The 25,481-nt window shown below is 38.9% G+C and overlaps 1 protein-coding gene across 1 annotated transcript; it reads right to left on the bottom strand.

Moving 5' to 3' along the window:
* Positions 1–1,599: 1,599 nt before the first annotated feature.
* EXO1 (exonuclease 1) lies at positions 1,600–25,012 on the bottom strand. Its single transcript, XM_009909160.2, has 13 exons — positions 24,822–25,012; positions 21,775–21,894; positions 20,779–20,902; positions 19,859–19,996; positions 19,444–19,656; positions 17,292–17,479; positions 16,418–16,514; positions 14,597–14,813; positions 13,071–13,323; positions 10,742–11,219; positions 10,129–10,230; positions 4,328–4,521; positions 1,600–1,741 (listed from the first exon to the last, which is right to left on the bottom strand). Exons 1-13 carry the CDS (start codon positions 24,980–24,982, stop codon positions 1,600–1,602), a joined length of 2,427 nt encoding a protein of 808 aa, XP_009907462.2. The 5' UTR covers positions 24,983–25,012.
* Between the last annotated feature and the right edge of the window lie 469 nt (positions 25,013–25,481).

The raw sequence follows: 25,481 nt of genomic DNA, 5'->3' as shown, positions 1-25,481 counted from the left end.
TGCAATCCAACAAAAAACAAACTCCAAACAAATCACCCACAGCCTTGCCTCTCCTAGGTCAACTTCAAACTTTACATTTTTGCAAAAAGCTCAGAGATGGAGGGTAAGTATTCATCTCAGGAATGGAAAGGATACATTTCATAGATTAAGACAGTCTTTTCTACTTTCATCTGCTGCAGAGATACAATCTTTCCTTAAAAAAACAAAGGAATAAAACTTAGACACTATCTTTACATTGACTCAAATTTTGATTTTAAGAGGAGAAATCTGAATTCTCATTATGTTATTTCATGATAATTCAGTCATCCAAGGCAAGGACTGAATTGTTTCCGGTTTGTTAATCAGCTGTTGAAGACTGAAGCTTCAAGGACAATGATCTTTTGTATGCCTTAGTTCTGAGAACTGATACTTTGTGTCTGTTGCTGGGACTGCCATTGTGGAAAAAGCAGGCAAAGCAGAGGAACACATTGTATTTCTATTTTTCTTTCTGCAGTCCTCAAGTTATTCCCATCAATAACATGACTGCGTCAAACACAAACCTACTTGTTGAGAGAGCAGGTCTTACCTTACAGGGGAAAAAAGTACTTATCAGAGTGCTGTAAGTATAGTGAAGGTTGTTTGGAATACTGAAGAGCAGTTTTACTCCTACTTTGGAGCTAATTAGGCTCAAGAGTAAAGAGGCAGCCCAAATAAATTATCAACTATTAAAAATGAAGACACAAACTTGTTCTGCTGGTATTGTGCAAAGGCAAAGCCAGAGCTGTTGTTGGCAACTTGGATTGCAGGTTGGTATAGGTTAAAGACCGAGTGTTCCATCATAGAGGAAAAATACCTCCAGAAGTACCAGAGAGCACAAGGAGGTGGACACAGGAAAGTGTAATCTTGGTTATTTCATTCCCATCATGCTGCACGTCCCTCTATAAAGGCAGTTCACAGTCTCAAAGTTCTTTCTCTTTTCTTCCTTCTCTCTGCTCCCCAACGCAGTGGCTTATCTCTTGTGCTTTGTGGGGCCTTCTGCAGCCTTGGCTAATTTCTTGCTAAGCAATTTTGGCCAGGGCAGGGGTAAGGGGGCAGGGGGGTGTGACAGTTTTACCAGGGCCAGGTGAAGTTGAGTTGTGGGTGGGGGAAGGGGGAAAGTTTTGACCTAGTGATGCCCAAGCAGATTCCTTTACCCTGAACACCTGTTGTATGTCTGTATATGTCTGTAAATAGCATTCAAATTTAACTTCCAGTTCTGGGCAAGTGTTTTTATTTCACTCCCTTAGGAGCAAAATACCTTTCTGTCCTGTTGCCCGGAGCAGCTCGTGGTTCAAACCTAGGACACAGCCGAGATATAAAATGACCACATGCAGCTGAAAAGTTTGGATAGAAGTTTAGCAAAGGACTTTGAATAAGAACACAGGCATCTGAAGGGTTTTATTTCAGTCATCTTAGAACTGTGTCTTTCAACTTTCACCTTTATAAAAAAAAGATGACAAATCACTGGTCAGACAAAAATATATAGTTGGTTTTCAAAGTATCTTCTCTACATTGATGAAATATCCAGAAGAAAAATTTTGGCAATGATTAAAAACTCATCATATTGTGCATGTATACAGCTCATTGGAATATGGCTCTCTGAACATCACTATGTTCCAGATGATTAAATGTTTTTTCTTCTGTTTCTGGAGTGAGCTGTATATTATCTTTGATTGGAGACAACGGATCTGGCTTTTTACACGAAGGAAGTTTTTCACACTCTCTGCACACAAAAAAAAGACAAAACAAAACCCAAGAACGTTATGATATTTTATGTTTCTAAGCATAGGCCTCTAATATCATACAGGTTAAAACATCTCTCAACAAGCCCAAACAAAAAAAATAAAAAATCTGTGATAGAAACTTTTCATTGCAATATCACTAAAATTAAACAAGTTCACTGAAAGTTATTTCAACAGTTTTAGTTATCCTGCAACAGAGTAACACCTATCAGCTATCATCTGAAAGACTGTATGTGTGAGAGACTACATTTTGTTTCTCTTGATGTGACTCAAAGATAAAATCAGCTATGCTGCTTGCCCAGACAATAGCTGATGTATATGGGGCAGAGCCACTGGAACAACTCTCGACTCCCAGAAAGGTGCATAGATAACAAATGTTCATGAGACTGCAGCTGTCCTGGAAATGGGCAGAGGCCAATCGATACTCTCTAGAATATACATACCTAAAAACTGTATAAAAGATCTGAGCAACTACTCAGGAGAAGGAAAACTCGGAAGGAAAAGACCTGGACAATGCCGCTGAGAAAGAAAACATGAGAGAAGGAAACGACTGGGGCAATGCTGCTCTGAAGGAAAATGGAGAGGATACCAGGACAGAGACATCACCATGTAACCAAGACTCTGTGTCCTAAGTTCCTCCTCCTGCAACTCATGAAGAGGCTGTTCAGAGGACAACATCTCTTCTACAGCTAAAGCTACAGCACCCTTCCTCTACAGACCCAACATCTCCTCTACATCCAAAGCTGCAGCACCTTTCCTCCACAGACTCAAACTGCCTTGAGGGGGTGAGGGGTGTGGTAATACAATTCCTTTCTTCTCTCTCTCTCTCCCTCTCTATTTTCTCCCTCTCCCCTTCTAAACCATCCACTTTGTGTAATAAATAGTCTAGCTGTTGATATCTTGGCCTCCTTTGAGCCTCTAATTTCATAACACAGGAATATTCAAAAGAACTGAGTCTCTTAACGAGACAGTATGTACCCCATCTTATGTTGGGTAGCATGTGCTTTCTTTAAGTCTTGTAAAACAAATAACTGTAGCTTCCTGTATCTACTATGAGTCTTGACATGATGGCAGAACAAATTAATGTCCTGCATGATTTATTTGCCATTAGACAACAAAATTCTTAAGACATAAGGCTAATTCAGAACTATTTTAAATTACAAAACAAAACCAGAATAACTCAGAGCTAAGCAAGTCCTGGCAGTGAGAAAAACCTTTTTGGGAAATAAATTAAGAAAAGAATCCCCTAGAAGCTAAGAGAGAAATACCTTATTTACATAGAAGTAAGTTATATATAGAAAAAGATATATCCTCACTGTATACCCAGAAGTTAGACTAGCCAAAACTTGACAGATAAAAATATGTTAGGGGCCAAGTCTTGTGACCATTACCAGAGAAAAGGAATGGCATGCCTTCTAGGCTCACCGTCCTATTTGCCTGTATACTGATAAATCAAACTGTATAAGTTTTATCCCTGTTTAGGACCCTGGTCAGACATTCCTAATAAGGCATAAAGCAATATATACACAAACACTTCTTTGAAACTCATTCTTAACCTGCATCAGAAAGATAACAAAAGATTTCTAAAAATATTAATACTGTAATATTTTTCTAACAGAAATCAGTTGTATGTTTATAAGAGCTTACCACAAAGCCCTAAGTTACTAAAATATATTTACCTGAGTTAACCTATGCTGACTTACACTTTTATTTAGTGAAAAAAAGAATATCTTCTATTCTAATCTCATTTTGTTTCCGATTAATTAAAGTAAGGATTATTTATTCAAAGTTGAGACTATTTGAATCTGGGAAAGCTTTGCCACCAGGAATTTCTACCTGAGCCTATGGGAACAGTATAAGGCTTGTTTTGGGTTTTTTTGGGGGAAGGGTTTTTTCAGTTGTTTGGCTGCTTTTTCTTTTAAGTGCTGGGGTTTTCTGTTTGGTTGGTTTTGTTTGTTTTATGTTGGGGATTTTGGTTTGTTTTTTTCTTTTTTAGTTCAAACCTTGAAGATATTTGCAGAAACTTCAAACAAGCACAAGGGAAAACAGAATTTTATAATGCATAAAACCACCTTTTTTAACCAGAGACCTCAGATAAAAGGAATATTCCTTCAATTCACCATCATCTTGAAAGCAGAACAGTTTTGACAATCAGCCATCTGAAAATGTGGGAGGCACTTAGATGGTAACAACCTTGTATTCACTTATGTTTGGTAACTTTTATGCAGCTTTTGGACTTAGACTAAGGAACATCCTTTATTATTTGAGGTCAAATGGTAATAATTTTCATGTAAACTAGGTTAAACTAAATGCACTACTTCAAAAAATTAATTTTAGCTAAGAGTTTTTCTTGGTTAGAATGAAAAAAGTAATTAGGAGAGGATACTTGCAACAAATCCTAGATCAGTTATATCAAGGTTAAAAAATTCAAAATTGCATGTAGAAAATGTCTATCTTAAGCTGTTATCTTTACTGAATTGTGTGGAGATGTGGAAAGTCTGTTCTGAAAATTGTTTCTTTGGAAAAGAGTATAAAGAGTTCTAATGAAAGCACTGACAGCAGCCTACCTTCTAAACTGGAAGTTTTTCCGGAGATCACTAATGGTGGTTTGCAGTCCCATCTGATTTTCAGCATCACAGTGATTTCTCTTCTGCACAGGTGACTGTTTCCTGCTCAGTCCACTTACTTTAGCTGGTATCAATGGCTTCAGCTTTGTTACACTAGGTGACCGTGTATAACTGGATTTATGTAAACCAGGAACCTGTGAGATTTTAACAGTAGAGTATGAATGGTTAAAAACAACAACGTGCAAGCAACAGATATTATGCTTATAATATTCAAAGCTTACAATAAAAAACAAAAGAGAACTTTACATTGTGTTGAGATAATATAGTATAGTCTGAATTGCCACAACAAGATATTTAGACAGCTTCTACAATCTGAAAATGGCTTCTTAAACTCATTAGAATAGAATAGGATAAACCAAGTTGGAAGAGACTTTCAAGATCATCGCGTCCAACCCATCAACCAATCCAACCCACCTAAACAACTAAACCATGGCACCAAGCACCCCATCAAGTCTCCTCCTGAACACCTCCAGTGATGGTGACTCCACCACCTCCCTGGGCAGCCCATTCCAATGGGCAATCACTCTCTCTGTATAGACACAAAGCAGCTGTAAGAACTGGCAAACCAGTTTCCACAGGTCTTTGTATTCTAAGAGGTTGCAAACAGTTCTTTTGAATGCAGTTTTTAAAGTCTATTCAATATTTTTTTTTCCTCATCTGCTTACATGAGAGTACCACAAAAGCTATTCAATAACAACTTTTATAATTTTAAGAGAAGCCACACTTTGATATCACTATGCAATATCTATGGCTCCATTTTTCATGAAACCTAAGCAGAGTACAGGTATCAGTTTATCTTGAGGATCACTAGAACTCTAGTTGTACCATTTTTGCCCAGTTTCTGTACCTGGAACTCAAAACAGCAGTGCTTGGCCAAAATGCATATTTCAAATGCAACTAGTCTTAAGTTTCAGAGAACGATAGAATCATTTAGTTTGGAAAAGACCTTCAAAATCATTGAGTCCACCCATTAACCTTACTCTGAGTCCACCACTAAGCCATATCCCAAGCATCACATCTACGCAGCTTTTAAACACATCCAAGGATGGTGACTCTACCACCTCCCTGGGCAGCCTGTTCCAATGCCTGACAAATTTTTCAATGAAATTTTTTTTCTGATGTCCAGCCTGGTACAGCTAGATGCCATTCCCTCTTGTCATATCACTAGTTAATTGGGAGAAGAGATCAGCATGGAGGACAGGGAGTTGATTTAAGACAGCCAGCATGGCTTTACTAGGGGCAAATCCTGCCTGACCAGTCTGGAGTTCTGTAAGGCCTTTGACATGGTCTCCCAAAGATTCTACTCTCCAAGATGGAGAGATATGGCTTTGATGAGTAAACTGTTCAGTGGATAAGGAATTGGCTGGATGAGCACTACCCTCTGTGACCAATGGCTTCAAGTCTGGATGGAGAGCAGTGACAAGTGGTGTCCCTCAGGAGTCTGTACTCAGACCTGTGCTGTTTAATATTTTTATCAATGATATAGACAGTGGGACCAAGTGCACCATCAGCAAGTTTGCAGAAGACACCAAGCTGACTGGTGCTGTGGATAAGCCAGAGGGACATCATACAGAAGGACCTGGACAGGCCGGAGAGGTGGAACAAGGAGAATCTCATGAGGTTCAACAAAGCCAAATGCAGGGTCTTGCACTTGAGTCAGAACAATCCTCACCATCAATACAGGCTTGAGGAGGAGGTGATAGAAAGCAGCTCTGAGGAAAAGGACTTGGGGGGTGCTGGTGGACAGGAAGCTAGACAAAGGCCTGCAGTGATAAGACAAGGGGCAATGGTTTTTAACTGGAGAAAAGTACATTCAGACTGGATGTTAGGAAAAAAGTTCTGTACAATGAGGGTGGTTGAGCACTGGAACAGGTTGCCCAGAGAGATGGTTGAGGCCCCATCCCTGGAGATATTCAAGGTGAAACTTGATAAGGCTCTGGGCAATCTGATCTAGTTTGGGATATCCCTGCTCACTGCAGGGGCAATGGACTACATGGTCTTCAGAGGTCCCTTCTAACCTGGATGATTCTACGACAATGTTTACCCCACAACAACTGCCCTTCTGATTGATATTTGAAAACATCAGTTAGAAGAAAAATGCATTGCTTCATTATATAATCTCTTCTCCATATTCACCACCCCCCATTAAAAAAACAAAACAAAACCCCTGTGTACCTCATTCACAATTCACTTCTCAGTTTCCAAGCACCAAATCTGTTTTTTCACATTTACATACTTATAAGTAAATGAAACTCATTCTGACATGACACAGTTAGTATAATTAGGTCAGTCAGTGTGATATCATATTTCATATTCTCATCCCTAAACATGATCTCTTCTATTGATGTCACTTTTCTGGGGTCATTATCAGGCTCACTGTCTGATAGCTCCTCAGACTGCTGCTACCACACTTTTTTTAATACTGATACTGCTTCTCAGACTTGGTGCACAAAAAGTAATAAGTCTAACAACAAAAGAAACACACTGAAGCCTGATCTGCTGGAATTTTTTTTAGCAGCTTATCACATTTCAGAAGTTAAAACTTATACCTATTGCTATCTATTTAATCACTCTCTTCCCATGTATACTATATGTGCAGAACCATAGCAAGATAATTAAGTACATGCAGTATACTTTTAGATGAAGTTAAAACTTTCTTTGCCCAATAAGGGCACAAGCAGTAAAAGGCTGTAAATGGCTCATTCACAATTTCCATCATTTTCTTGTTGTTTTCCCCAATTTTTTTGAGGAAGTAACCATTTCAATGCATCAAATGCTTTACTGTTTGTGCTGTAGAACATGAACTACTCACAGTTGCCAGCTTCTAAGTCATCACTCAATCTTAGCTTGATATTTTAGCTTCTATCATTATAAGGACCAAAACATAATTATGGAAGTACAACACCTAACAGAAGATACGACTGCCTGCAGTTCTAAGAAGTTCTTATTTTAGAGTTGACTACAAAAGACTGGTTTAGGACACCGAGGTCATAAGTAATGCTCATATTTCCCATTTGGATAATGCTAAGAATAAAGGATTTTGTTGTAAATAAATTGTATTTTCTGTTTTGTGGGATCATCTTTAGAAGATCATAGAATCAATAAGGTTGAAAAAGACCTCAAAGATCATCAAGTCCAACCTGTCACCACAGACCTCATGACTACTAAACCATGGCTTCAAGTGCCACGTCCAATCCCTTTTTGAACACCTCCAGGGACAGTGACTCCACCACCTCCCTGGGCAGCCCATTCCAATGGCTAACAACTCACTGTGAAGAACTTCCTCCTTACCTTAAGCCTAAACTTCCCCTAGAACAGTTTGAGACTGTGTCCTCTTGTTCTGGTGCTGGTTGCCTGGGAGAAGAGACCAACTCCCTCCTGGCTACAACTTCCCTTCAGGTAGTTGTAGACAGCAATAAGATCTCCCCTGAGCCTCCTCTTCACCACCAGCTCACTCAGCCTCTCCTCATAGGGCTTGTGCTCAAGGCCTCTCAGCAGCCTCCTTGCCCTTCTCTGGACACATTCAAGAGTCTCAATGTCCTTAAATTTATGGCACAACTCTGCTTACCTCAAATGCTTCACTCACTCAGTTGCTATTGATAACCTACTACTTTTTCCTTAAAATATTAGGGGCCTTCTTTTCAACAAGAGTACACATATCAGTTCCTTCCAAAACAACATTTCATTTTTATATCCACCCACTGCACACACTAGTTTTATTGAAACAGCATTGTTTCTACATGAATAGACTAAGTACCTCTTAGAATTCCAAATAAAATTTGTAAAAACCCATGAAGTTTAAAATGTAGGCTAAAACTTGAAACAAGAATATTATGAATAATAAATAAAATTCTAGAATTCCTGTTTATCTACCACTTCAGACATTCTTCAACAGACAAGAAGTTATTCATAGTCCTACATAGTGGGACTAAGTTACATCACTTATAATTAATGTAGAAGTAGGCAAAGCTGCATAATGATTACCCACTAAGAAACTTAAAACTAGATAGCTCTTTTGCCTTCTGTCACTATCAGCCTCTATGATGAGCTCAGAGCAATTGTGGAAAATACTTAGCAGAAAAACATACAGCTGGAATACTATCACAGAAGAAAAATCTACAAGATCCTAGAGAGCTCATTATCTTACAGGGATCTGTTAGAGGAAAGCTTCTATCAGTTTTGATATTAGAATTGGTTAGACACTTTTCTTTGGTTTGGAACCAATTCCCCAGATCACCTCCTCCAGTCATTAAATTACTCTACAGGTCAGCTATGTTATTCAGTTTACCAAATCAGAATAATTTGTTTTAAGTGATTGACTGAGACTCTGGGTGGGCCTGAGTTCCAATGATTGACCTTTTGGTTATAGAGTCAATTTTCAGCCAGGTGAGTTTTATGGTCCAACTCATTGTAAGTATTATTACCAGCATATAAAAGAAGCAGAACAAATGCATGGCCAAGGAAATAATTAAAGGAAAATCTCCTATTAGCTACTTGCCTTAAACTCCTGTTCTCATGGATTTTCAGTAGATTCCTATTGTCTGAAAAGCATCAAGCATCCTGAAAATTTGTTTATTTATGATACTTATATTACCTCAGTACTTCCATACTGCATATTCCCCACTATTTAGTAGGGGCATTCTCCCAGTACAGCTTTAAGGCGAGTAAAACATGAAGCAAAATATAATACATTCTTAAAACCAAAGCAGTACAATTTTGAATTCCAGCATAGTTTCATTTAATTGCTCTGTCTTATTGAGAAGGAGCTAGAATGTTAATTTATTTAGAAAGCATTAATTTTGGTAATCAGGTATTCCAGAATAAAATTCCAATTCACCACATAGGTTACTAACCACCACAAGATGGCACTATTATACAAAACACACACAAAATCCTGTTCAGCAGAGACGCTTGTGATTTTTAGTCTTGTCGACAAGAAAGCAAACATTAAGAAGCTGAAACTGTCTTCCTTTGACTTATGAATCTTTTGGTCAATTCTAATGGCAATGCCTAAGGAGTTAAAGCACTTCTAAGCTGTTAAGATCTTAGAGGTTTTGTAAACTGGACAAATGATTAAAACTCTTTAAAATTTTAAAGATAAGGGACATAACATTTGTTCTTAGATATCCAAGAAATCACATAGAAGTGAAATTATGAATGCCCAACTCATACTGAAATGCTTGCTCTGAAGGAAAATTGATTGTCCTTCCATACAGATTCATTAGTGGCTAAACAGGGATTTTAACTAAAACAATTAAACAAGAATGGTTGACTAAAGCCTTTCCAGATTTTAGAATTTTAAATTTTAACATACTTTTTCCTAGTTAAAGAGGAAAGAGAATGCTAAACTGGTAGATTTATCAAGACAAGCAATGAAACGAGGCTGTATCTTGTGACTGTATCTGAATTATGAACATGACTGCAATTTGTATCATAAAACCTATGCTTTAGCATACCTAAGGAAAATTCAGAAGTGGGTTTTTTGGTATAAAATAAGATGCCAAGCTAAGGCAAAGTGCTCAAAATCCTCAAACAAGTTGCAGCTATGATATCAGTCATCGGTGGACTGGTTATATTTCATCTTAAATCTGATATAGATGAACAAGAACACAGTTTTCTCCTGCCAACACAAGCATTGCTTAAAGATTGTTTCATTAAGATTTCTGGAATGAACTAGTAGAAAGCACAAACTGATTTGTGGAGCTTAGTAGAGCTCATAATAAATTTAAGAGAATTCTTACCTTGGCCTTTATGATTGTGTTTTTTCTGTCAAATTGAATAGCAGATAATGCTGGAGATCGAGTCTCTTGGTCATCAGCCACTGTTGAACTGGAGTCAGATTCCTTCATCAAGAGAAAATTCATAAATTCATTTGCATTTCAAGCAGGGTGGTGGTGGTCTGGTTAGGTGGAGTGTTTGTTTTTTTGCTTTTGTTCTGTGGACTGGGGATTTTGGGCTGGGGAGCAGGCCTGTTTGTTTCTCCCTCCCCCATGTGCAAAGCTAAGAACTTATACAAAAATTTGGTGTTTTTGTCAGCAAGCAACACTAAGGTGACATACACTCTCTGAAAGACCTTCAGAGTAACAAAAGCCAAGGCAAAATGCTAAACTACATAGGGTTTTTTTTTTAAATCACTGTAGGGATAGCAATGGAAAGACCAGACAGACGAAATCAAGTTTGTTCTTTGGCTTTCATCTAGTAAATCAACACCTTCTACACAACTATGTAAAACACTGACAAAGTTTGTTAGCACAAGCTATCTGCAGGATATCATCTAGGAGAAGACTTTGTAGACTAATTCTTTTTATGATTTAAAGTGAAAGCAAATGTTGAAACAATGTCTAATTTTCTTACTTGTGCATTGGAGTTGTTTTTAGACACTTCTGTTTCTGAAGACTCCAAATTGTGTTCTGGCAGCTCACAAGACTTTTGAGACTCTGATAACTGTTCCAGTTCTGTTAGGGAGGAGGATTCTTCCTCCATTTCACCACACACCACTTCACTCTCTGTTTGTACCCCATTAACCTGATCTTCCTGGTATGCAATGCAATTGCTGCTCTGTTGGTGAAACTGCTGTGAAAATACAGTAGGAGACAGGCAAGGACTTCCCGGTTTACTTGTGAAGCTGCTAAACCATTGGAAGCAGTTTTTCTGCATTTCTCCAGGAGGTGTAAAGGTCGCACTTGTTGATTTTTCAGTTTCTGAAAAGCGAGAAGCATCTTCTGTTACATCTTTTACTTTTTGTTCCTGGCAAACCTGCTCAGCATCTTGAGTCAGATCACTGTCATCTTTCTTTGCTCTATTGTCAAACATTGCATCATTGCAGAAAAACCTAGGGAAAAAAAAATAATAAAGAAAATTAAAAAGAGGTGAAGGCAAATGAATATGACACCTCCAAAATCCAGTAATTGTTTCTATCCATCAATTGTATTTTTGGAGTGCACTTACAGACAAATTGTTTTGACATTGGGAAAATTTTCTTAGTCCCCCCAGGGAGGTATTTAACAGCCAACAGTAAAAAAAGAAGCGGGGGGAGAAGGTATCTGTAAAACATGTCATTCATTGACTGAAATAGTAACAAGGTTCTTCATCTGAAAAAGAGAAACATCTAGGAATCCTACAAAGAATAATCAATTCAATAATCAGAGCTAAACAGTAGAGAAACACTTCAGCACCTCTCATTAAGGAGACTGAAACATAACTATAGACTCATACAATGGTTTGGGTCAGAACAGAACTTTAAAGTCATCTAGTACAATCCCCCTGCAGTGAGCAAGGACATCTTTAACTGTATCAGGTTGGTCAAAGCCCCATCCAACCTAACTGTGAATGTTTCCAGGAATAGGATCTACCCTGTAGGCAACCTGAGGCATTTCACCATCCTCATAAAAAAAAAAAAAAAAAAAAAAAAAAGAAAGTCTTCCTTAGTCTTCCTTATATCTACTACAAATCTCCCCTTTTAATTTCATTACCCCTTATCCTGTTGCAACAGGCCTTGCTAAAAAGTCTGTCCCCATCTTTCTTTCAGGAATCCTTTAAGGATTGAAATGCCACAATAAAGTCTTCCCAGAGCCCTTGCTTCCCCAGGCTGAACAACCCCAACTCCCTCAACCTTTCTTCACAGGAGAGGTGTTCCATCCCCCTGATCATTTCTGTGGCCCTCCTTTAGACCCACTCCAAAAGGCTGACATCTTTATTGTGCTGAGGACTCCAGAGCTGCACATAGTACTCTAGGTGAAGTCTCATCAGTGCAGGGTAGAGGAGTAGAATCACCTCCCTCAACCTGATGGTCATGCTTCTTTTAATGCAGCCCATGGTACAATTGGTCTATATAGTAATAATATCATATATAGCAAATATATAGTTCTTTTCCATGCTACAGCAGCAGCTCCTAAGAGTAAGTACAAGTCAGAGCTTTATAAGAAACTGAGCACTGTTTTAAAAAAGCTACAATCATTGACACCTCTTAATTTTTGATACAACATAATAAAAACTTTCAGTTTAGGAAAGCACATGCTAAAGCACATCAGTATTAAGACTATACAGTAAAATTACATTGCTCAAAAATATACAAGATATTTAAGAGGAAATACACACATTAAGAGACAATTATGATAATGTTTTGTGAAACCAATTCAAGTAGCTGTGGTCAAACGTGACCAAACAACCCCTAACACATAGCCAATATAAAACCTAACAAATCCAAAGTCCCTCTTCTCAAAATGCTGGTGCAGAGATCAGGAGCACTGACTGAATGTCATGGGATAAGAACAAGTATTTACGATTCAGTAAAGTCAAAACAAAAACAAAAGCGAAACTTACCCTGTCAACATGTCACCATATTCACTCACTTCAATATTTGTCACAAAGCAGCTATTTTATTTTTTGAGATATGTCATATGACCTTCACCCAGAAAAGAACCCAATTCCTAATTAATTTTGATACCCAGGGGCGAGACTGCAGTGAATAGCCTCTCATTTATTTGTCTCACACAGATGACATACCTAGTACAGAGTTCTTCATGCCAGCTCAGGGCTACAAGTGCATGAATACAGTTGCAGTAAAAAAAAAAAAAAAAAATGTGAGGTAGCATTTTTCTCATTTTCAATATTTGGGTTACTTCAGCAACACTGACAGCAAATATTATTTTGATACTTACTGAAACATGAGCTGCATGCCTACCTGCTTTTTGTTCCCGGAACAATTACAACATCCTTCTCTTTGTTCTTCCTTTGTAGAAAGGAAGCAAATTTATTTCTAATGCTGGGACAGGACTCAGAGCTTTCTTGGATGACAGAATTCCCAGAAGAATCAAGGCTTTGTATAGCAGAGACATTCTTTTGTGCCTGATTATCATGATCACTCTCCTTGAATTTTTTTGTTTTTGAAAATGAATATTGGGTCAACAGATCTCCATCCGAGATTTCTTCAATATCTAAAAACAATTTAAGCATCACTGTAAAAATCATGTTCTAGAATTAACCAGGTATGAGAGAATTAAGCACTATGTACTTACTCGCAGACTTAGAATGGAATAAACCAGGTTGGAAGAGACCTTCAAGATCATCGCGTCCAACCTATCATCCACCCCACCTAATCAACTAAACCATGCAACCAAGCACCCTATCAAGTCTCCTCCTGAACACCTCTAGGGATGGCAACCCCACCACCTCCCTGGGCAGCCCATTCCAATGGGCAATCACTCTCCCTGTGTAGAACTTCTTCCTAACCTCCAGCCTAAACCTCCCCTGACGCAGCTTAAGTGTTAGTAAGGTCTGGTAGGAACATGCTTCACAAATTACAGTTTAGAAGTCTTTTACACAGTTATTTTCCAGTACATAGCCTTAAAAGTAACTTTCTATGGAAAGGCAGATGGAGTGGAGACAGAACACATGAAATGAAAATGAAGTTTGGTTGGTTTGTTTTTGTTGTGTAGTTTTATTTGGTTATTTGTTTGAAAGGTTTGGGTTTTACTACAACACTTTGAAAGCAAAACTGAAGTTAACTTAAAGGCAAGTCACTAAACTACGAATTTTCATAAACCAGGGACTAAAAATATATCAAGAGTAACAAGATCAAAAAAGGAGCCCTAGTAGCAACACAAAAAGCAAAGACAGCATAGGAAAACACTTAACATATCAGATAAAGCACAACTGGATCAAAGAAGTGCTCCTTCTATTATAAGCCCACAGTTGGTTTCGGCAGGTATGTTAGGTGGTAAAGATGACAAGATGACACAGATTTACTAGAGGAAGTAAAAACACTGGAGTACAGAATACCCTTGATAAGGGGATACAAACACTAGGGCGTTAGAAGAGTATAGAAAACATTCTTTAAATTTCCTGTCTGGCCAAGTATAAACCCTAGGAAAAATAAGTTATTCTCATTTCTTAAAAAACTATTATAATATGGAAATTAAAACAAACAAAAAAATAATCCCAATGGTATTAAACATGACAACTTAAAATTGAAACCAACAAAGTTTTACAGCAAACTAAAGAAAGTTATAATCAAGTGCTACTTAAAGCTTGCCACCACCCTTAATCGTTACATAGCCATTATTATGGCTCATCAGTCTCACAGCTTTTTGAAAACAGAATACAGACAGAGTTAGGCCTCTAAAAATCTTGTGCCATCAAGTCCAAGATAAAATTCTTTCTCCACAGCATTCTATTGTTATTCATATACTTATTATAATAAAAACATACCACTTCTTGGCCTTTTTTCCAAGAGCTCTTTGCCTGAAACTTTTAGCCCTTTAATACTAATTATCTTCTCCATGCCTTTGGTTGTTGGTTTCTCTGCCAAATGCATTTTATGAGGAACAATATCTGCATTAGGGACAGGCTTGTAGTCTCTGCTCCAAATGCTATTTGCATGACTAGCATGTCTATCATTCCAGCCACAACTTCTCTGCTGCACAGGCTACAGGGAAAAAAAAAAATTTAGAGTTTTGCCTTCTACATACAATTTGCTGATTTAGCATACAAAGTCATTTTGATATTTGTATGTGGGAACCCAGGGATTAGCTAACAGGATGTTTAGATGACCTTCATGTCTGTGTGGGGCCCTGGAGTGGGATAAGACGTGTTTTACCCTGAACCATGCGAGAAAGGATGGAAGTAAAAGATAACGAAGTGCTGCATCCTTGAAGCGGCTAGGAAAGGTAACTGGGGAGAAAAGAACCTGTTAAAATAAAGATAAAATGGTGGGCTTTACAGGGATAGGCTGTGGGAATGTGGAACTGTACGATCCACAAACACCTTAATAAATAGCCACCAGCTCTGCAGAGAGGGGCCACTTGGCCCATGTTGCAGCCATGGTGTCTCCTCACAGACTGGTCTCTCAGTTTGTATTTTAGCTCACCATGGTGGAACCAGCTGGATTAGGACCACTATATTTTTCACAATTCTCACAAACACCACAACATTTGTACAATTAGTGACATACTCTACTGAAGCATTTTCTATTTTTGCATGAAAGAGCTGAAGGATGAATTTAAAAACACCATATCCAAATTGGCACAAAGAGATATTTCCAATTCTTCCTCCAGGTGGATACAGGTTTCATGTGTGAGGAACAGACGTCCTCCAAAGAGGTCATTCCAAAACATCGATATTCTAAACAAATTTCATTGGTAGATTGATAGAATGCAACTTTAAGTTTTAGTGCAGAGGGAATTTTTCTCAGTTCCAGCCTGTTCTGCCTTTCCAGCCTGTCTGCTTCTGAGCAAACTAGCTGGAAATACCTTGAGATAAGCAAAACTAATCCCTGCATGTGCTTTGAAGCCTAGTAAGAACTCTCTTCCTTAATAACTGCCTTCTCTCTCTCTCTCTAACCCCTTTTTGGGAAAAAGGGAGGTAGGGGGAGAGAGGGGGTAGGGGAACCCTCCTCTGTCCGGAGGAGGGAATTTTATTGTGTTATTTTTCTCTGCTGTATATTTCTGTATATACATTGTAAATACTGCATATATTGTGTATATATAACCTGCATTCCATATATGCTTGTAAATATAGCATTCCTTTGCTTCTCCGACTGAGCTAGCTGTGGAATTTCTTTCTCTGTGGGGGAGGGAGAGCTAGGCCTTCTCTCAACCTACTACACCTCACGTCTCCTACTTTTGATACAAATTATTTTTGTGCTGCCATGACAGTATGGCACAAGTGACTAACTGCTCGTCTCAATTGTATTTCTGTCCAGAAAACCTAACCTGGGAAAATACTTTCCTCAGAGTTATATATGTAGATTAAATCTCCTTGAGATCTTTCTGAATCATTTATTTCTGTCAACAGGATTAAGGACTTATTTCATAAGCCTAAAAGGAAAACAAGCACTGAAGTTAGATGCCATGAAGAGTACAATTTTTACCAGTACAAAGAATGAGAAATGTGTGGGAGCATACAGTTTCTGCAATAGCAGAATAGCTTTACCTGGTAAGTCAGTTGCAGAAAACATTGAATCATATTTTCCTATGAATATTCAGACCCATGTCAAATTCTTAATGTGTAACTTCAAAACAAAGATCTTACCTGTGCAGTGTCAGGGTTATAATTATCAATTTGTTCCATTGTATCAATATCAATGTTGCCAACAGCAATTTGAAAAGCAGCACTATCCCCAAAATGTCTGTTATCATTATACTAAAGGAAAATATCCAAATATTACATTAAATTTCAATAAACATGGCATGGAATTTAGACTAGCTATTTGTCTTTTTTTGTGCTAGAAAGCACTGCTAGAATATCAACCAAAAGCATGGCTCAATCTGAAGTAAGAGCAATTATAATATATCTGCAGTGCTTGGCAAATCACAACAGTCATCACCTGGAAAGTTAACATATTTCCAGAAATTATGAAGGAGAATACCAGAGACTAGGCGGCTTTGAGAACATACAAAGCTAGTAACTACTTCAACAGCTTCCTCTTTTTACATTTTCCTAATCTTCTGTGATGAAATTATGATACATGAGTGTGGCAAAATACTACTGGCTCTACAGGAAGAGGACAGGAAATGCTTAGATAGGGAATGACACAAACTACAAGAATTAAACAAGCAGAAATTACACATTTAACACAGACAGAAATTAATAATGGCCATAAAACAATTAAAACAGTTTAAATATAACCTGTATTTAGCAAGTTGTTCTCTACAATGAAAGACAAATCAGTAGATTTCGCCCCAATTAATATGTCACTGATAGGTCAGGTCACTCAGTTACCCCCTGTACTTCAAAAATTAACTAAAAGCAGAGCAAAAGAGAAAAGAAGGAAGGAAAAAAGAAGAAACACTTTCTAAGACTGCAGTAAAGTGAGGGTTTAGTGAACTGCAGAGATGCAAGGAAAGTGCTAAACATATCACAAATGAAAAAGTATAAGACACTGCTGTTTCACCACAAAGGATACCGTCCTGCATAATTTAGTGTTTCTGGATCAATATCATCCCCATATGGATTCAGAGGAACTAATTTTCTGTTGAGAGGGTCAAAAACTAACTGATAAAGGAACGTATTATTGGCTCGTGTAAAACCCTGTATGTATTCTTCTGGTACGGTTATATTCATCTTCAAGTATTGCCCCATTTTCTTAATAACCTGTTAAAAAATAGTTTAAAAATGCTTAAATGCTTCATTTAAACAGGCTACACAGGTTAAATACATTCCAGTTATTAAGTATCTTTGCTTGTAATGAAACGTACAATGTGTATCTTGTTACAACAAGCAGATTTGGCTTTAAGAGGGGAAGGAAAACAGAAATTGTATACATTATTTTCTCACTCTCAAATTGTTTACAATAACATAAATAGCATAATCCAACTCTTTATAAATACTTCTTGTCCAATAGGATAGAATAAACCAGGTTGGAAGAGACCTTCAAGATCAAGATCATCATGTCCAACCCATCATCCAATAATCAACTAAACCATGCGACCAAGCACCCTATCAAGTCTCCTCCTGAACACCCCCAGTGGCGACTCCACCACCTCCTCGGGCAGCCCATTCCAATGGGCAATCACTCTGTGTAAAACTTCCTCTTAACCGCCAGCCTAAACCTCCCCTGGTGCAGCCTGAGACTGTGTCCTCTTGTTCTGGTGCTGGTTGCCTGGAAGAAGAGACCAACCTCTGCCTGTCTACAACCTCCCTTAAGGCAGTTGTAGAGAGCAATAAGGTCACCCCTGAGTCTCCTCCAGGCTACGCAAGCCCAGCTCCCTCAGCCTCTCCTCATAGGGCTTGTGTTCCAAGCCCCTCACCAACTTTGTTGCCCTTCTCTGGACTCGTTCCAGCAAGTCAACATCCTTCCTAAACTGAGGAGCCCAGAACTGGGCACAATACTCGAGATGTGGCCTAACCAGTGCAGTGTACAGGGGCAGAATGACCTCCCTGTTTCTGCTGGCCATACTGTTCCTGATGCAGGAAGAGCACCTCCTTATGGTATATTACTTAAACCTAATGTGTATCCAATTATCAAAACACTTCAGCAATACTTTTTAGGATAGGAAAAAAACCACTTAGATTTCCTCTTCCCCCTCCATTAATCATCATAAAGGAGTGCTTATTAATCTGGTAGCTGCTTTTTTATATTTCTAATGCACCACTCAAGAAGAAGTTTCTAGTAATTCATTTTCCATTATCACTAAAGCCAGACTGTGTTCTTTTGAAAATCAAGTTTATCATACTGCTAGAGGCAGGAGCTTCTCCTTTCCAAATAAAATACCAGCTGTGTTACAGCCATACATTCTAAATACAGGGAAATGTACTCATCTCATTAACAAGAGTTTGAACAGTCAAACCACTTTTTTTCTTTCAAGTCACTCTTGACTTCCCAACACTACTAGAAAACAGCAGTGGTGAATTATGACAAATTATTAAATCTTGACATTTTGCTCAAAAAAGGTACATTGAAGAAAATCATGGTTCAAAGCTCTCTTTTCACTTCCATGAAAGCCAACCAAACCAGTTGCTTTGATGTCTGCTTTACAAAATATTTCAAAAGCTTTCCTGAATTGGATCTACCTGCCTCCAGGACAGCCACACAAGGTATTTTTCTTATTAACTCTAAAATATCATCTTCTCCCTTATTATCTACACAGAAGTTATTCGCTACCTTAGCCTTTGCATTTCCTAATACTAGATTTGGTTTTGTCTCACACATCAGATGAGAAATATACCTCATCTTATTTTGTTTTACACCATACCAAACTTTTCTTCTGTAATAACTAATATGCAAAAGCAGAACAAAGAACAGGTAATGAGGTTTAAAAAAAATCCAAAGCCTTACAAAAAAGTAAGTCTCTCCTCAAATATAATACCCCCCTGAAGAATTAGAACAATTCTTTCTTTACTTTGGTGCATTGCATTAAATTTATAACAGCTTCAACACTAGAGTAAGTTTAGCTCAGTATCTTTCTAAAGCACAGGAGAAAAACAATTCTTTTAGCATTCTCCTCAAAATGGAGGAGCTCAAAAACCTCTCCTAGTTTCAATTCAGTGTTCATTTCCTATATACTATACAGGTCCCCAACAAGCCAACAAACAAAACAAAACCAAACCAAGTTTACCTTTATAATATCTGGATTGTTGGCTAATTTCAGTAACTTGCATGCTTTAACTAACCCAATTCCATGAATTGAGGCGAGGTAGTCACAACCAGAAAGAATACACATATAGCGGAATTTCTCTTCTGTAAATACATTTCCAAGCTGCTTGCAGTTCCCTAGTCGGGCTTGATCTATCTCTAGTCCATTTCCAAATTTGTCAATTTTCAGAAACACCTGGAAAATGAAAACAATAATTTATACCCAAATAAGCTAAGTTTGTTCCACTTGCTGGAAACAAAGATTGAGTGCTATTGCCATTTCTTCTGTTTCCTCCTTTTACCATAGAGGAGTAAATACATACATCAAACATAAAAGCAGAGTTTGTAGTTGCCAAATATCGGTGAGAGGTAAAGGCTATCAGTATTTTCTTCCATACCTTTTTACATCCAAAAGCTAAAAGATCAGAGTCTTCTGTAATTATAGCTTGAACCATGCCAGTCTTGTTGAGATAAGCCAGCTGAGCATCAGCTTCATAAGGAGCAACAATACAGTCAACTCCCCGGGCTCGTGCAGCCTGTACATAAATAGGAAGCATACAAATACTTTGCATCAATTTTCAGTAATTACATTAAGACATCCATGAGCATAAGAATCTCTACTAATAAAAAAAAAAAAGTGATTTTTTAAATCACACCCCCATCCCTTCCATTAGAGCCCAATATTTCATATAAAAAAAAATTAAAAATAATCAAATATCAAGTATTTGATCAAGACTAGTTTACAGATACAACCTTTTCTGTGTTGGCCTGTAACACTGAGCTCCCAACATCTGACCACAGGTGCCAGCTTCAAACTCATGCAAGTTCTATTTTGGACAAAGGGAAACAGTACTAGACTTAGGTAATACTACTTCAATAAAAGTTCTAGTAGTAGAATATTCTAGCAGTTGTAGTAAAAAGCTCCTAGAAATGTTTTTTAAGCAGCCAAAATGTTTTATGTAGTCTATCCTCAGGAATTTGCCAAGGCAACCAAAAAAACCCCAAAATTGAAAAGTAGTGTTTAGGTTTTGCACAGCAAAAGTAAAATTGTATTAAAAGCTAGTTTGTAACACTATTTCAGCTGACATAGTATCATTATTTACACAATTGGGCAATAATAAACTCCAAGTTGAAGTTTGTTAATTGTGCCTAAAAATCCAGTGTGCAGGACAACTAGAAACTCACAAGGGGATTATATTTCTCTTACCTACACAGAAGAGTTAGTGATGTAGCCATACAAATGCAGAGTAAGACATGCTATTTACTGCATAGATTTTCTTTTTCCAATCTGTCAGTATCAGTATCATTGACAACTTACTTTAATAACTTCACGAGCCATAACATGGGTAACATTTACACTGCGCCCAAAACATTCCCTAGCTTCTGACAGTTTCCCTTCCTGTAACAACTGTTTCCCCTTCAGAAGGCTGGCTTGACGCTTCCTGAAAGAGAAAGAAACATATCCAACACTCTCTAACTATTTTTCACTTAAAAGAACAAGTAGTGAAAAGGACTAAGACAGATGGGGGGAGGCAGAATCGTTCTGCAGATGAACCCTTTCCAAATCTGTTTCACTGCCAATTTTTTAAAATACAAGAATGACCAAACCATTGTACTGTTGAAATTTATAATGGTTTCTCAGAAAACAGTAACATCTCAGGAATTGAAAGCAGTAGTGTAAATGTGATGCACCCATTCTCAGACTGCAGTAAAATAGATTTAATGGAATTTGGGAGTCTCTGATATTAGATACCTATTGGTTTAGAGGGCAGAAGGCATAATTTACTTTGTTTCAAATATCAGAAATTAGTCACTCCATGCTGAAGGAACCACATGCTCCATGAGAATTTATGCACTAGTGAAAAATTCTCACTGTGTCAGTGAGAAACCTCATTATATAGGGACCTGAATCCAAACCTGAAATAAGTTTATTTTATTATTTGTAGAGAAATAGGAAGAGAGTGGTGTTATTTTTAACTAAAAGCATATTGGAAAGAAATATTTTTGTCCAAAGGTCACAAAGTTGGGTGAACTAAAAGCCTTTAATATATTACAGGAACTAATGCTCAGAGATTTACTTCCTTCCTCTATAATAGTGTTTTCATTTCTAAAGTGCATTGCAATTTTTGGAATAAAACTTCTAAGAAGAAATTTGGATGATTTAAATATTTAAAGTAAATGAAATAATGCTACATTGCAGGAAAGTTTACCAAAGATTACTACCAAGCTGAAGCTTGAGGTTTTTCAACTTAGAAAATGAATCATAACATGAAACATACTGTTTTGCTTGCAGTCAATACAGTTCAGTACTTACTCTCGTCGGGCCTTTTCCACTTCCTTCTTAGAAGGTAGGGTGCATCCATCAAACACCAAAATTGGTTTAATTCCAAATGAGAGGAGCATATCAACAAGTCTCATACAGAAAGCTACATAACTGTATTGACAATAAGAAAAGGAGATATTCTTTATTGTTAGGCACAAGTCTATTGCATATTTGCAGAAAACAAGAACTGTAAATTTAGGACTATTGTTTGCAGACCTTAACAGGCCATATATTTCCCCAACATCACAAAAGCAATAAGAACACCTGAATGCTCTTTTGAACAAGAGAACTCCACTTCCAGCTCAGAACTAGACTGACAGTGCTCTCTACTTCTACACAAAATAAGAACCCAAATTCAGTTCAATTTTGTTTTGCTACATTAGAATTAGACACTGCCAAAAGTGTTACGAGTTAAAAATGTATCATCTTTTTAATTTTGGCAACTCTGTTCATAATGGCCAGGGAAACAGGATGAGACAAGCCCAGAACACTACTTGAAGGCTTGTGTAAGGCAGACTAAATGCATTTTTGCTAAGTTGGAGGAGTGATGGGGCATTAAACCTTTGTGAAACTATTCACTCTTCACTCCAGATGGAGGATACTTGCTATGGACTGAAAGTGCACAGAACTGAACTTGATATATGACAATTTCTGTTCATTTCCTTCCTAAGAAATGTAAACATGTACAAAACCCATGTTTAATTCTGAAAGCTACTCTTAATAAAAATATACTGTGTTAAGCAATAAAACTTGCATCTTATTCAGAGCACAACACATCTATCAGAGTTCCTCAGAATTGCTACATTTGTCACAGAACTATTTACACACTATCACTTCATACAAATAAGGTTCCTGAAAATAATACAGAATTTTGAACAGATGAAGAGGTGAAGTGTCCGGTGAGTGCAAGAAGGGGAATATCACGCCCAATGTTTAAAAGGATAGAAAATAGGACCCTGGAAATTACCAACCTCACCCATGTGCCTGGGGAGATCTTTGAGGAGGGTCTCCTTCTCAAAGGGCCCCTTCTACTCTGCTCTGGTGAAACCCCACCTGGAGTACCGCATCCAGTTCTGGAGCCCCTATTACAGGAAGGCTCTGGATGTGCTGAAACGTGTCCAGAGAAAGGCCACGAGGATGATTAGAGGGCTGGAGCACCTCTCTTGAAGACTTACTGACTTAGGACTATTCAGTCTGGAGAAGACAAGGCTTCAAGGAAACCTTATTGTGAGCCTTACAATATCTTAAGGGGGCCTACAAGAAAGCGGGTGAGGGACTTTTTACAGTGTCAGGTAATGATAAGACTAGGGGGAATGGAACAAGACTAGAAATGGGTAGATTCAGATAGGATGTTAGGAAGAAGTTCTTCACCATGAAGGTAGTGAGATGCTGGAACATGTTGCCCAGGGAGGTGATAGAAGACTCATCCCTACAGGTTTTTAAGGCCAGTCTGGATGGGGCTCTGAGCAACCTGATCTAGTACAAGGTGTCCCTGCCCATGGCAGAGGGTTTGGAAGTAGATGATCCTTGAGGTCTCTTCTAACCCTAACAATACTAGGATTCCATGCTAAAGCACATGAAGGACACAAAGGTGAGTTGAGACAGCCAGCATGGCTTCATCAATGTCAAACCCTGCCTCACCAACATAGTGGCTTCCTGCAGTGGAGTGACTACATCAGTGGACAAAGGAAGGGCAATGGTTGACATCTATCTGGACTTCTGTAAAGCCTTTGACACAGCCCCATATCCAGCTGAAGACAAGTGGTGTCCCTCAGGGGTCTGTACTGGGACCAGTGCTGTTCAATATCTTCATCAATGATACAGACCACGAGATTGAATGCACCCTCAGAAAGTTTGCTGGTGATAACAAGATGAGTAGTGCAATTGACAAGGCTAAGGGACAGGATGTCATCCAGAGCGATCTAGACAGGCTAGAGAAGTGAACTCAGGAGACCCTCATAAGGTACAAAAAGGCAAAGTGCCAGGTCCTGCACCTGAGTCTGGACAATCCTCCTTTTCAATACAGCCTGGGAGATGATGAGATTAAGAGAAGCACTACCAAAAAGGACTTGAGGGTATTAGTGGATGAAAAGCTGGATATAAGCCAGCAGCATGCACTTGCAACCCAGAAGGCAAATCATATCCTGCGCTCCATCAAAAGAGGCATGGCCAGCAGATAAAGGCAGTTGATTCTGACACTCTGCTCTGTCAAAACCTCACTTAGAGTACTGTCCAGATCTGGTGTTCTAAACACAGGAAGGACATGGACCCTCTGGAGCAGGTACAGATGAGGGCCTCAAAGATGATCAGAGGGCTGAAGCACCTCTCTTACAAAGACAGGCTGGGAGAGCTGGGGTTGTTCAGCCTAGAGAAGAGAAGGCTCCAGGAAGACCTTATACCTAAATTTCAATATCGGAAGAGAACCTACAGAAAGGTGGGGGAAGGACTGTTTAGAATTGCATGTAGCAACAGGACAAGGGAAAATAGTTTTCATCTACAGCAGGATAGCTTTAGGTTAGTCATAAAAAGGAAGTTCCTCACAATGAGGGTAGTGAAATACTGGAACAGGCTTCACAGAAATGTGTCTGAGGCTCCACTCCTGGAGACATTCAAGGACAAACTTGATGGGGCCCGGAGCAACCTGATCTGCTTAAAGATGTCCCTGCACCCTGCAGGGGGTTGGGCGAGATGACCTTCGAGGGTCTCTTCCAGTCCAGTGCATTCTATGGTTCAATAAATTGCTTCTACAGAATTTCACCTGAGAAACTGAATTACAATGGAAGTGAGGGATGCTGGAACTCACTTAACTGCTGATGTTTTCATAGAAAATATGTCAGATTTCTCCCCACCCTCCAATATATACACCAATATTTATTTTTTGAAAGCTATTTACTTATAGTCAACATTTCCATTTTCTAAAAGTACAATTCGGAAGCAACAGTAATAGATGAAACTGCTTAAACTTAACTTTTAGTTCATATACGCGAAGCTAACAAAACTTTAATGAGCAAGAGAGGTGAGACCGAAACGCAACTTACACATCCGTTGGCTCTCCTCGGGCCAGCTTTTCAGCACAAGCATAAGCGCCTTTGTGCAGCCAACAGTAGGTGTCCACAGCTACTGTCTGCCCTTTGTATTTCTTCACGTGGCTGGGCTCAGCAGCTTCTTTGAGAAATTGAAGCAGGCCCTGAATCCCCATGTTGTTGCTTAAACTGCAGCCGGGAAAACGAAAAGCGTGAGCACAAGGCTCGAGCCTCGATCTTCGCACAAGGAAAGTCAGCACAGGTTGCAGACTGGGCACGGGCCTGTACCAGAGACACAAGAAGCTCCTCGAAGTGCCACCATACACCCTGACCAGCCGAAGCTCCTTCCTGCCGCCCGAAGAGGTGCACAATGTTTAAGCCAGGGTGGGGATGGGGCTGCCCAGTGCCGGCAGGCACGCAAGCAGCTACGGGCCAGTAGGACCTGCGCAGGCTTCCCCACGCCGGGGTAGGGAGGGGGTACAAGGGGCTCCACACACAGCCGTCTCCCCCGCCTCGCTTCAGCCAGGGGCCGGAGGAATCTCAGCGATGCTTCCCGCGCCGCCCTTCACGGTCTCCCCTCCAGTGGCACATGCGTACGGACACGGGGAACAGTACCATCTCAGCGGCGACAGTGGTTAAGACAGCTCTCCAGTCATGGCGCCAGCAGCGCCTGTG

This window comes from Dryobates pubescens, chromosome 6 (assembly GCF_014839835.1).
Source record: "Dryobates pubescens isolate bDryPub1 chromosome 6, bDryPub1.pri, whole genome shotgun sequence".
Taxonomy (NCBI): domain Eukaryota; kingdom Metazoa; phylum Chordata; class Aves; order Piciformes; family Picidae; genus Dryobates; species Dryobates pubescens.
Note: the sequence above shows the minus strand (reverse complement) of the source record. Positions and strands in the feature narration are given on the sequence as shown.

Bases quoted from the DNA above. Each gene is read 5' to 3' on its own strand.
- EXO1 (XM_009909160.2), bottom strand. From the start codon at position 24,982: ATGGGGATTCAGGGCCTGCTTCAATTTCTCAAAGAAGCTGCTGAGCCC. The intron at 11,220-13,070 runs GTAGGCATGCAG...TTTTTTCCCTAG, and splicing joins GTTCCGGGAACAAAAAGCAG to GTTTTTCTGCAATGATGCAA. The intron at 4,522-10,128 runs GTAAGAATTCTC...AAAATCTCACAG, and splicing joins ACACAATCATAAAGGCCAAG to GTTCCTGGTTTACATAAATC.